General features: G+C 52.2%; 1 protein-coding gene across 2 annotated transcripts; it reads right to left on the bottom strand.

Annotated features, from left to right (window-relative positions):
- Window positions 1-338: 338 nt before the first annotated feature.
- On the bottom strand, window positions 339-12,475 carry HPCAL4 (hippocalcin like 4). Of its 2 annotated transcripts, XR_010660425.1 has the most exons (5): window positions 12,352-12,475; window positions 6,391-6,560; window positions 6,033-6,248; window positions 4,103-4,500; window positions 339-3,098 (listed from the first exon to the last, which is right to left on the bottom strand). XR_010660425.1 is itself a non-coding variant. In XM_065915811.1 (4 exons), exons 2-4 carry the CDS (start codon window positions 6,550-6,552, stop codon window positions 4,303-4,305), a joined length of 576 nt encoding a protein of 191 aa, XP_065771883.1. In that variant the 5' UTR covers window positions 6,553-6,560; window positions 12,352-12,475; the 3' UTR covers window positions 339-4,302. The 2 variants fall into 2 exon arrangements, 1 of the variants encoding a protein (XP_065771883.1); XM_065915811.1 differs by having other exon boundaries at window positions 339-4,500.
- Window positions 12,476-13,052: the final 577 nt, after the last annotated feature.

Genomic DNA, 13,052 nt, shown 5'->3' with positions numbered 1-13,052 from the left:
GCGAATATTGCCAAAGGGATGAGAACCCTCAAGGCCCAGAGATGAGAGGGCAGAGGTCTCACTGACGGCTCCTGTTCTATTGAGGCCCAGCCATTCTTGTATTTCCATCTTCAGGGTCCCTTGTCGTCTGCTCACCCCTTGCTTTGAACTAGCTTGAGTGGGTCTCTGTTCCCTGTAACCTGGAACAAGGACCTCTGCCCCAAGGAGGATGCCAAGGTTCCCCCACGGCGTGAGCTCCCTCGGGTCTCTTCTCCTCTTCTCTCCTCACCCCAGCCCTGTCTCCACCGGGGGAAGAGAAGAGGCTCCCAGCACGATCACACTTTTTATTCAATGTCAGTGGAAAAAAACCCAAAACACCACACGGCACAGGGTCGAACAGTGAGGACAGTCACTGCAGGCACAACAGGAGCAGCACATCAGGAGAGAGGGGGCCACGCTGGAGAACGGGCTGGGAGGCCCCCCTTCTGCCACCCAGCGCCCCCCCCCCCACTTCTCCAGGCCTCCACCAAAGCAAGCAGGGCCAGATGCCCTGGGAGGCCCAGTCCTGCTCCCACCCTCTGGAAAAAGTAAAAGAAAACCCTGAAAGTTTTGGAAAGAAAATTCCACATTTTTCTGAGACTTTTCAATTGCAGCTTCAAATGACGTTTTTTTCAAAACTGATGAATAAAATATGTAAGCAATGTATTCTTGCCCCCACAGTGATCTCCAAAGTCAGCACAAAGCCTCACCCAGGGTGGATCTTCAGGAAATACTTGTTGTTTTAGTGAATTTTTGTGTAAAAGTATTTACAGGGTCAGCTTACTCCCCTGCCCAGCCTCTTCTCTTTCCTTTCTCTCCCCTCTCCTCCTTCTCTCTTGCTCTGAAATAGGATGAATTTCTTTGAGGGACTATGCTATTGTCAGCAAAAACTCCAGTGCCTTTGCTTATGGGCTTCCTGTTTCTTAACTTTTGATTTAAAGGCAAGTCATATAATCTTGACTACAACTCAAAAGACATCTGAAGTTCCCCTTCATAATGATATACATATATATATATATACATATATATATATATATTTTTTTTTTTTTTTTTGGGCTGAGTCACTTGGCTTGTGGGATTTTAGTTCCCCAGTCAGGGATTGAACTCGGATCCTTGGCAGTCAGAGCACAGAATCGTAAGCACTGGACCGCCACAAAGTCCCAGTGATGATTTTTAAAGAAAAGAAATAAGGGGCTCATCAATTAGCCCAAAAGGATGAATGAGGGCAGAATACAGTTAGAAGGCAGACTGGGGACCTTGTAATTCACAGAGTTGCTGCAAGAAAATACAGAACTTCAAGGGAGAGTTTGCATGTATCAACATTTTAACTGTCTATATGTTTTAGTGTCTATACAAGTCATACTTCAGTCTCTGCTAACTCTGTGCTCTGTGGCAAGTCCCTCTTTGCTGGGGCAGGGATAGGAGGACTGCCTCTCTTCTCAAGGCAGGGCTGGTGCTCTACCACGGGAATTCCCAAGCACACAGTCCCCAGGACATCCAAGAGCATGTGGGAGCAAAGCCTGGCCTGCCTGTGGCTCCTCCCATGAGCAAGATGGGTCTCAGTTCCCAGCCTGACATTATGTGTTCACCCTGCTGGGATGGCTGAGAACCTTTGACCTGAACAGCAAATATCACCCATGGTATGTGTCCAGAAGCTTGGAGTGATCAAACATGCTTTCATGAGTAGGATCTGCCCACTAGTTAGAAAGAGAGAGAGAGAGAGAGAGAGAGAGAGAGAGAGAAACAGTTCCCTTAGGAAGGAAGATAGTAAAGACACTGCAAGATGCTGCCAAGGTTGAGTCAGATGCCTCCTAAGACAGCACTGACCTGTTAGCAAAGCTGCCCAGAAATAGAAAATAAGATGTTTGAAAATGTGGGGCCTTCAATCAAGCTCCTATTTCTTTTTGGAAGACCACAGCCTCAGACACTTCTTAGCAGGAAGCTTGTAAAGGACCAAAACCAACTTAGCTTTCTTTACAGTCAACCTCTGTACCACTCAGAGTCAGAGGAGTGAGCAGGGAAGAGGCTATGAGGGGAAGAAACCCTCATGACACCCTGGGCTCAGGTCTGGGCACTGTGCCACCTCCTGACTGTGCTCATGCGCTGGGAGCGCCCTCTGTGCCTCAGTTTCCAAGATGGAGAAATGGAATGAAAAATCCTATTTCCCTAGGCTGTGAGGATAGAATGAGATGGGGTCAATGGCAGGATTTAAAGCATGAAGTTCTGTGTGACTGTGAATTAGGTTAGAGTCAACATTTGGGGGATAGGAACCCCACTTTGTAAAAAGCCTTCCACTGGAAGTCTAAGCTGAGCTGGGCTGTAGAGTCCTATGTATCTCTGGTGCTGACTGACAGCATAAAACAGACTGAATGGCCAGCTCCTGAGATTAATGGAACATCCCTTGAGGCATTACTGGATAAAAACTTGCTGGTTACTGCCCAAGGATGTGAATTCCCCAGCCTGACCATGTGGCTGGTCATAGGCAGAAGGATAAAAAGAGGATGACAACTCAGTGGACTTGCTGTCTCCAAGGGCAGCAGCAAGGAAGGTTTAGTAGAGTTTGAGGGGAAAAGTCAGCTTCCCCCAGAGTTTCCATCTGCAGAGAGGGAGGACAGGTGAACACTCAGAAGTAAGAGGTATGCTGCATCCCTTTCCTGAAGGGAATCATTCCCAGCAATCATTCCCTGCTCCCACACGGGGTTGACAGCACCTGTGAACTCGACTGTTTTCACCAGCAGTTCAAGAGGAAATCCACTGTCACTGCACATCAAAGCTAATTTCTGATTATAAGTACAGGAGAAAGTAAAGTGAAAGACTTGATGAAGAAGCAAGATTAATTTTCTGGCAGTCAAAGCATGCAGCTGTAGAGCTCACTGATCCAAAATTGGAAAGCAGACATTGAAAAGCAAAGCCAGTGTACTTGGAAGATGACAAATTACCTGGCAGATTCAGGACTGGGAGTTAGAAAAAGCCTTTCAAATGGAGCATGCCCGGCACATGTTTAGGTATTTAATCCATAAATGCAGCCTGGCAGCCTAAACAGTGGCCGGCTGGTCCTCTTCTTCTAGCTCCTTCTGCTTCTGTAGCAGTGAAAGAGCAAAGCCCATCCTTAAACTAGACCAAATCCAGATGTGGGAACTACACTTGTCTCACTCTTGGCAAGCCTTATGTTCTCTGTTACTGAAGTCAGCACCTAACCAGCATTAAGTAGAGAGTCGCTCACTGAATTGAAAAAATGATCATTTAAAAGGAAGCAGCAGCAGCTGCTGACAGTGACAGTTCAGGACTTAGCCTGATAAGAAAACGTGTCATCTGGCAAGCTGGGTGATATTTTCCTTTCTTTTTTTCTCAGCTCTTTTTTACCCCTTGAAAATTAGCACTTTCTATATTCATTTAATCATTTTACAAGAAACCAAGTAATATAAAGTATGTTTTAATATCCTCAACTAATAAAATGAGTTTAGCTCTTTTAAAGGGTATTAAAAAATATCAATTTCAATTTTTCTTAAAATCCCCACTGACGTGGTTCCTAGATTTCCAAATACTTTTCCTTTCATCCTTCTGCAGCACTGTGTGGAGCTGAGCAGAAAGATTTAACTGTTCCTCTCAAACTAACCAGCCTTACTATATGCTCTCCTCACCTGAGCTCAATGTCCCTGTCTGAGACCCTGACCACTACCCTATGAGCTGCCAGAGGGCCAGAATGTGTCTTGTAAACTACCATAGCCTTAGCACCTAGGGGTGCCTGGCCTTGAATAGGTGCTCAATAAACATTAGCTGAAGAAAGGACTGAGTGAACACTCCAAAGGCTGGGGCTGGAGGGGCCAGGTAGAGCTGTGGGGGTAGGGCACAGACCACCCTTAAGGGTTCTGGGTCCTCAGTGAAGGACAGATCCAATTTGGCCTGTTAACTGGGGTCTGTAGGACCACGTCCTATAAAGCACAATCCCAGAAGAACAGAATTTCAAAGCAGAACCCAGCCCCCCTCCCTCCATCCTGCACCTTGGGGCAAAAACCAGTTCCCCTATGCCCAGCAGATGTTGGTTCTGGGCCAAGACTGGGGCTGGGGCTAGACCATTAAATACCTGAGGATCTGTCTCTATTCCAGGGTGAGGTGGTCCCTTAAGGATCTTGACTGAGGAGAACAAGGGCTTGGGCAGGGGGTGGGTGGGCCAGAGAGTGAGGCTGGAGTCCCCGCCCCCTAAGGAAGGGCCAGCCAGAGAGGTCACTAGGTTGGGAGGTGGCCACGCCCCTCCTGGCCAGGGGCCCTGCCCCTCACCCGCCTCTACTTCTGCATGTCACACTGCAGCAGCAGCACAATAGACGGGTCACTCTTGGCCGCCTCCTTGAACTCCTCCAGAGTAATCTGATCATCCTTATCCTGATCCATCTTCTTGAAGATCTTGTCCACACGCTGCTGGGGCGTGAGCCCATCCTGGTTCATGCGCATCATGATCACAGTGCCCACCATCTTGTAAATAGCCTGGTGGGGCAAGGAGGGAGGTGTGAACACTCACAATAGGAACAGGGGATTGGAGGTGAATGAAGGGACCTGGGGTGGCATGGAGAACAAGGGGCTGTGTGAGGATACTGGAAGGTGATGTATAGTCACTAAGACTGGCTATTTAATCAGCATCTCACACCAAATGTGTCTATTACCCAACTCTTCACCTCCAACCTGCTTCTGCCTCAGCGGGCCCTGTCTCAGTGAACAGCAAATTCATTCTTCTAGATGTTCAGACCAAAAGCCTCGACACCATTCTTGACTCTCCTTTTCTCACACCCGTGTCTAATCTTACAGCAAATTTTGTCAGCCCTAATTCTGTATAGGTCCAACGAGCCACTGCCTGCTACCTCCATGCTCCATGGCTGTCGCCTCCATCCCCCTGTGACCGGACTGCTGTGGAAGCCTCCCAACTGGTCTGTCCCTACTTTTGCTGCCCTCCCACCCACTCAGTCCATTCTCCACTTGAAGAATAGAGAGCCCTTAAGGGGTTATAAGAAACCCTCACTTAAAAGAAAGTCAAGTCTCCACCCCAGATGATGATGGCAAGAAACGGCCTCCTGACCCCTGTCTGACCCCTTCCTACCACGGTCCCCTTGCTCACTTCTCTCCCACCACCCTGGGCTCCTTGTCACTCCTTGAACACTGGAAACACAGTCTCGTGGGGTCTTTGCATTTATTGTTCCCTGTGGCTCAGAGGGTAAAGAGTCTGCCTGCAATGCAGGAGACCTGGGTTCGATCCCTGGGGTGGGAAGATCCCTTGGAGAAGGAAATGGCAACCCACTCCAGTATTCTTGCCTGGAGAATCCCACGGACAGAGGAGCCTAGCTGACTACAGTCCATGGGGTCGCACAGAGTTGGATATGACTGAGCCACTAACACTTTCATGTACAAATCACTCTTCCCCCCGACATCCATGCAGTTAGCTCCCTCACTTTATCCAGGTTACTCCTCATGTCTCACCTTACACAAAATCACTTTTCCTTCATCGCCCTCTCCCCTTATTTTGCTTTGCTTATCTTCTTTGTAATACTCACTGCATGACATAGCGTGGGCTTTGTTTTGTTAAAGTTTCTTGCTAGAAGGAATGTCCTATGAAAGCAAGAACTTTGAACAAAGACTGGCACGTGGCAGTCTCTGTTGAAAGAATATGAGTTAAGAACTTGGACTCTTGCTGAAAGAATATATATTTGTTGAAAGAACAATGAGTTAAGAACTTGGGACTCTGGAGTCAGACTTCTTAGATTTGGGATCAAGACCATCACCTGATACATTCCCTCAACTATAAAATGGGGCTTCTAACAGTACCTACCCCCTAGACTTGTTGGGTAAAAGCCCTTAGCACAAGACCGGTCCTAGCCTGAGCACCCAACCAAGGCTAGCCGCTGGATCCTGGGAGGAGGGTGGAGGGGAATGGTGGGTTCCGGCGAGGGGGCTCCCGAGGCCTGAGCAGAGGGTGGCTGGAGAACGGCCGTGGCAGCGAAGACAGGAAGCGTGTCACCCCAACCCACCTCAATGATCTCCAGCATCTCGAGACGCGTGATGCGCCCGTCACCATCCAGGTCGTACATTTCAAAGGCCCAGTTGAGTTTCTGCTCGAAGCTGCCGCGGGAGGTGACCGAAAGGGCGCAAATGAACTCCCGGAAGTCGATGGTGCCGTCGCCGTTCTTGTCGAAGGTGCGGAAAGCGTGCTGCGCGAACTTGGAGGCGTCGCCGTAGGGGAAGAACTGAGGCCGGGATAAGAGGGGCTGGGGCGCAGCGACAGCCCCGCGCTCGCGGCCCGCCCCCTGGCTGCCCGGCCCCGCCCCCGGGGTGTCTGGCCCCGCCCCTCTCTTCCAGCCCGCCCCCGGAGTGCTGGGCTCCGCCTACCTTGATGTAGAGCTGCTGGAACTCCTCCAGGTTGAGGATGCCGCTGGGGCAGTCCTTCAGGAAGCCCTTGTACCACTGCTTCAGCTCCTGCTCACTGAACTCTGTGTTTTGAACCAGGTCTTCCAGCACCTCTGGGGCCAGCTTGCTGTTGGTCTTCCCCATGGCAGGGCCTGGGGGACAGGGGACTCCCTCAGTTTGGCCCAGGGCGAGGCCGTCACCTCAGCAGCCTTCCGCCAAGTCTCTGTAGGACGGGATTCCCTTTCTCCACAACAGCCCCCTCCTCTAACAAACTCCACGTTCGCACAGTCAGGACCCCCTCCTTCCACAGCGGGGGTGTGAGGGGGGTCCCTCCTCCTCTCACCTCCACGGTGGACACCCCCACCTCCTACAGATGGGTTCTGTAATTCCACCACACTCCTTCCCATAGAAGCTCCTACCTCTCCTCCACTCCCCTCCTCCCCCACACACAAAGTGGGGGCTTTCCCCTCATTACATCCCGATTACAGGGCCTCCTCTCCAAGCAGGCCCCTCCCCTCTCCTCACAGCAGTTCTCCCCTGGCAACCAGGGTCTCTAGCCTCCCAGGGCTCAGCTCTCCTCTTTCTCACTGACCAGTTTGCAAATCACAGTCTTCATCCTCTCCTCTCCTCTTTACACTTCCCATAGCTCCCTACACCCATAGAATAGTTGTAATCCTCTCCTTGCTATTCAGAGCTCTCTGCACTCAGCCTCTACCCACCTCTACAACTCCTATCCTACCTGCCAGGTTCCTCATGTGTTCCCCTGGCGCTGTCTCCCAAGTTCTTCCTCAAGACCTTCCAGGCCACCCGAGCAAGAAGCTTCTCTCCCTCCTTCCTCTGTACAAACAGAAATCCTAGCTAGTAGCATTGATGACTCTGACTGCATTCTCCTTTTCATTAGTTCATTCATTCCCTGACCATTTATTGAGGCTGAGTGTGTGCCAGGCCCTGTGCTGATGATGGGGATAAAGTCAACATGATCCAGACTTCACTAACTAATGATTAGATCAAAGAGGCTGATTGTAAAGCACCTTAAATCCACGCCAAGGAGTCTGGTGTGGGGCACAGAAGCTCCTGTGGTTTTAAAGCAAAGGCTGGAAAGACCACATTCATTACACAAATACTTATAGATTGTTTACAATATGGTGCTGGGGACCCAGAGAGAAGGAATGCGTTTTTTAGATTTTTCCTTGGCTACAGTGTACAAGATGACCTGGGTCAGGAGAGAAGGGGCAGCTCTGCTGCAGAGTTCAGGTGAGAGGCGATGACAATAGGGTGGGGTGGTAGAGGGATGTGGATGGACTGAGAGATGCTAGGAGCAGGCACTGGCAGGACCTGGGGACTGAATGGATGCGGGGCTGAGAGTGACAGAGGACTTCAGCCAATGCTCAGATCCAGGGCTAAATGGATAGAGGTGGTATTTCTGAGAAGCAGGTTTGGGGAGGGTGAAGAGTCAGGCCCCAGTGGGACCATGAACCCCTCAAGTATCTTGTGCCTGAGGAAGTTCTTGCAGAGGGACCCAGGAAGCCTGGCTGGAGTGAGGCCCCTGGCAGGCCCTGAAGGCTGAGTTGACATTCTTGCCAGACCTCCCTGGGGGGAACGTCCTGCTAGAGCCTGACTTCCCCAGGACATGACCTGGGAGGTGAATTTGACCCACGCGGAGTCTCTTTGGAAGGGTGCCAGACCCCAGCTGCAGGGTAGCCTGTCATGAAGACACTCTGGAAAAGGACACCCGCAGGCTGGCAGAAGGAATTCCACTTCCACAGCCCAGTGCATGCCTGTGTTTGGCTTCTAATCCTTACTGCTGGGAGTACCCTAGACAGTCAGGTCTGAGTTTGGTCAGTTCTATGCCCTCTCTCCTTGCTTCATGACTTCAAGCAATGATCTTTTTGGCACCAGGGACCTTTTCCTGGAAGACAATTTTTCCACAGACCAGGGTGGGGGGATGGTTTCAGGATGATTCAAGTGCATTGCATTTATTGTGCACTTTATATCTATCTTTATTACATCAGCTCCACCTCAGATCATCAGGCATTAGATCCCAGAGTTTGGGAACTCCTGAGTTATAGAATACCTCTGGGCCTCAGACCCTCTACAGGGCCATGAAGAAGATCAAGGAGCAGTGGAGGCAGCAACATCCTTGCCTGCCTCCCACCCCCAGAGGATGATGAATCTTATATGCACCCAGGGGAAGCCAGGGAGGGGGAGGCGTGCCATCTTCAGGAATCTGGAACCAGGGGGTCCCACACAGATGTCCTGGGACCAGAATCAAAAGCACAACTGAAACACACATGGGCAGAAGGAGGCGGGCTCCATCCTCAGCTGCCCCCTCCTCCAAAGCACACTGAAGGCTGAGGAACAGTCAAGAAAGTTCGAGAACGCAGAGGTAGTGGTGTCTGATGGGGGAGGCAGAGCCTCTCCCTCTATCTCCTGTGAGACGTGCCCAAGTGTCTGCGTAAGCAGTGGGAGTGGGCGGGAGCACGTCATTGTATAAGACTGCAAATCTGCCAGGGCGCACACATCTGTGTGTGTGTGTGTGTGTGTGTGTGTGTGTGTGTGTGTGTGTGTGTGTGTGTGTGTGTGGTGGAGTCTATGTGGCTCTCACCTTCTGCCCCTTTTCTCTCCCCTGTTCTGTGCTGCCTTCCCACCATTTTGTCTCCTGACCATACCTGTTCTCAGTCCCCATTTGATTCCAGGCCCACCGGGGACTATGAAGGAGGCTTCATCTCTCTTCATTCCTTCTACCACTCTTAGATCAGCAGGCCAAAGCTAGTGATGCCCTTTAAGATCATTCCCTTATGTTAGTGAAAAACTGGAACCCAGAGAGAGGAGAAAACTGGCTCAGAGTTACACCCAGGCTGAATCCATGCCACCTGGCTGGACTGCCCTCTCTGAATCACCTCTTGTCCACTACAGACTCCTACCAGCCTACCAGGAAAACTATGGCTCTGATCTGCCTCTTGGCCTCAATGGGACCATTTTTGCTGGCTCCAGGTCACACTATCTGATACCCAGGAAATATCCACCCTTGGGGTGGACCACCAGGGCCTCTGAATCTACAGCCAGATTCACCCTCAACCTGTGATGGTCCTTCTCTCTCCATCGCCCTTCCTTCCCTCCCTGGGATCAGGGAGGGAATACAATAATAGTTGCATTTACTTTCCCCTCTTCCTTTTCCCTAGGTCCCACTTGCTACTAAGGCCTATTTGAAGTGCTCCTGGAATGTACACCACATCCTCTCCCCCCCACCCCACTGCATAGTCGGGGCCAGGGGCACAGCCAAAGGGGCTGAAACCCAGCTGAGGCACTGCTTGCCAAGCCATCCTGTGGGCTCAGCTGCCTCAAAGGGAGGGCTTTCCTTGTGATTCCTCTGCTCAACAGAATGTCTTTTCTAGTTTTGCCCAGAGGTACAATAGAGGCTAAGAGTTGCCATACCCATGTGTCCCCTCAAACTCCAGAGCCCTCTAGAATCTCGTGTCTCGAGTCAACTGTCTAGCCTTACCTCCCACTACTCCCCTCACAACTACATACTTCAGTCAGAACTACTTCAATTGTTCATAATCCTTCCTTATCTTCTGGGCTGATGCAGCTACAATCAGCTTTTAGGGCTGACTAAAGCCCACTTCCTTATGATCAGCCTCTCCCAGACTGGAGAGTGGACAGTCAGCAGCCTGGACTTGGCATTCTGGGCATGAGTAGACCCTGTGGGGCCACAGAGTTGACCTTGACAGGTGTAGACTCCAGAGCTCTCTGACCCTCACCTGCTGCTCTAGAATTCCAGAATGGAGCCTGATTTGGGGAAGAGTTTTGCATTACATCTTCGTCTGGGCCAGAAACATTTCTCCAGACATTTTGTTCCATGGTAAAGAGCTTACCCTCTCCCAATATAACCCTGTCTGCTTGGGAGCAGCTCGGACAGTGAGAAAAGTCATCTTCCCTCATTCCCATTGTCCTTCTTGTAGCTGCCCCCACACAGGTTCCCACTCTGCCCTCTGTGGCAGGACAGAAATGCCCTGCGGAGACCTACTCTGGAATCCAGAGATGTTCAACGAATATCCCTTTGTGGATTACATTCAAGGGGCAGAACTCCCTTCTTTCTCCTTGGAATGGCATCAGGCTGTTTTGTTTATCTGTGTTCTCCTGCCATTGCACCCACTTAGAGACAATAGAACCTAGATCTGAGGAAAGGAAGAGTTCACCCAAGGTCAAGTGGAGTCCATCAGCAGGAAGAAGAAGGCCAGAACCTGCGGGGGCATGTTCTGTTGGAGCTGTGGCCTGGCTGAACGTAGGCAGGCTCCTCTTGAGGGCTGCCTCCAGCTCTGAAGAAGCTGGCACTTCCCCATGCATGAAGACACTGAGCCTCTGGGCTCAGAGGCTTCTTTCAGAGGGCAGAACTCAGGGTTGTGGGCTCCAAATGGGAAGGTGGCAGAGAGGGTGGGAGGGACTGAGGAAGGCAATAATCCCGCACCCTCACCAAGCTTCAGAGGAGCTGGTGCTGAGACTGTTGCCATGGTGACAATAGCTCCCTGGTCAGGAGATTTTTCTCTTTCTTCTCCTCCCTTTGCTCTTCCCCAAGCAGCAGTCATGGTGGCAATCGCCGGGTTTTCTCCTTCTCCTTATCAGTGAGCGGCAGGGGATGAAAAGCCAAAGGTGGGCTTTTTGACCACCTCCACCTTGGAGCTGCACATGCCTTGTGGGCTCTTGGTCAAGAAGGGACTCCTAATTGCTAAGGTGGAGCCTGAGCCTGGAGAGTGTGTGGGAAGGGTAAGAAGCAATGTCCTTTTGGTGAGGACTAAAGCCCCTCAGACCTCCTTTCTGAAATGTCCTAATGGTTTAGGAAAAGAAAGAAAGGGTCCTGTTTTCTCATAGTGTCATAGAATCAGAGTGCATCAGGGTTGGAAAGTTGTCCAATATCATCTCATCAGATTCACTCTCTGTCCTGCCCACCCACCCTCTGTTTCCTATCTCATGAAAGATCAGAGAGGGAAGTGACTTGGTCAAACAGCAACTGAGGCAAAAGCAAGTTCTTCTGCCCTCCAGACTCAGGCTGCCTTAGGGAGGGAGCCATGCAGTCCACATGGAGCTTTGGCATGATCCCCACTGAGCAGAAGGAAAACAGGGGAAAGGGAGCGGCTGCATGCAAGAAGGCCAGAGAGGGTACGAATTAGAACGATATTTGAGAGGTGGAATGAGAAAACTTGGTGCTTTGGCCGTGACGGGTGAGGGGAACGGAGGAGGCTGGGACCTTGGCAGCAGTGATTGACAGGTCTGGGTGGTCTGCTGAGGGGTGGTGTTTATCTTGAAGCCAGGTGAAAGAGCCGGAAGATGGGCCTCTGTCTCTCACTGAGACCATGGGGAGGGGGGCCTGCTGAGAGAGAGTCATGAGGAGAACTGGGTGGCCCCCAGGTATGCTGTGAGCTCTGTCAGCTTGAGAGGTGGAGGTGGGGACGGTCTGAGGGGCTGTGTGAAGTGGGAGTGGGCTCTCTGTGGAGGTGGAGTCTGTCTTTCCGGACAGGGACACAGTGATGTGAAGTGCAGTGAGCTGCTCCTGGGGCTGGGTGGTGTGGCTAAGGGCTGTCTGTGGAGGTGGGAGGTGGTCATGGGGCTGAGCTGACTACCCACAGGGGAGGGGGAGGGGGTTCCTCTAGCATCAGCACCACCACACCCCCAGGTGTGTGTGTGTGTGTGTGTCTGTGTGTGTGTGTGTGTTGGGGACCAGAGCAGTTGTTGCTTTGGGGTTAAGGAGGCTTCTTTGCCTCCTTCCCTGGGACCCGTGGGGCCCGGACTGGAGTGGGGGTCCCCTGGCCAGGGGCGGGACCCCCATACGCTGCCGCCTATGGTGGACTCAAGGGTCAGGGAGATGAATCCGAGGGAGCAGGAGACGAGGGAATGGAGAGTAGAGGGGAGGGGATACGTGCCTCCGCCCGGCCCTACCCGCGTTACCTGAGGCCGCTCGCCGGGTCGCTGGATGACTCTGAGCCTCCGCGGGTCGCGGGGACCGAGACGCGCTTGCGGGCCGGCCTCCAGGTTCTCCACGGTCCGCGCCGAAGCCGCCTCCCAGCTCTTGTATCACTCTTGTCTCTCGGAGGCGACACGATTTGCATAAGCCCCGCCTCCCCCCGGGCATGTTGGGCGTTGATTGGGTCGGCTGAGGCGGAGTGGCAGGCGGGGTTTCAGGTGGGGACCGGGTGGCCAGTGAGGCCCCGCTACAGGAGCGCGCCTCGCCCGCCCGCAGTGACCTTCCCAGAGTCGCGAGGAAAAGGGGAGGGCTGTACCTTCGCCTGTATCCCGCCCCGAGACTCAGACCCCAGGCCATCGTCTGAGGTTAAAAGTGTCCACGATTGAAGTGGATTCGGAAAAACAACCGCACGGTTGCTATGGGAACGGAAGAACCACAGCAGAGGCTCTAAGCCTTTCCTTCTTGGGCCCAGCGTGGGTGGGGATGGAAAAGGGGATGAGTCACAAGATGTGACCCCCCCCTCCCCCGCACATCCCACCTAAAATCGGAGGAGAGCCATGAGGAACTGAGTGGGGAGGGAAGAGATGAGGTGGTCAGCAGCCCATGCCTTCACATCACTCATCGCTTCCTCCAACACACCCACTCCCCCCAAGCCATGGCAGGTGGGCGAGGATGGCGAAGTATC

Source organism: Muntiacus reevesi, chromosome 1, assembly GCF_963930625.1.
Source record: "Muntiacus reevesi chromosome 1, mMunRee1.1, whole genome shotgun sequence".
Lineage (NCBI taxonomy): Eukaryota > Metazoa > Chordata > Mammalia > Artiodactyla > Cervidae > Muntiacus > Muntiacus reevesi.
This window is presented reverse-complemented; position numbering and strand designations above follow the sequence as displayed.

What these genes read in the sequence shown, in the direction of transcription:
- HPCAL4 (XM_065915811.1), bottom strand. Translation starts at nt 6,552, where the DNA reads ATGGGGAAGACCAACAGCAAGCTGGCCCCAGAGGTGCTGGAAGACCTG. An exon ending in TCCAGCAGCTCTACATCAAG is followed by an intron (nt 6,249 to 6,390) that starts GTAGGCGGAGCC and finishes TCCCGGCCTCAG; the next exon opens with TTCTTCCCCTACGGCGACGC. An exon ending in AGATGCTGGAGATCATTGAG is followed by an intron (nt 4,501 to 6,032) that starts GTGGGTTGGGGT and finishes TTGCCCCACCAG; the next exon opens with GCTATTTACAAGATGGTGGG.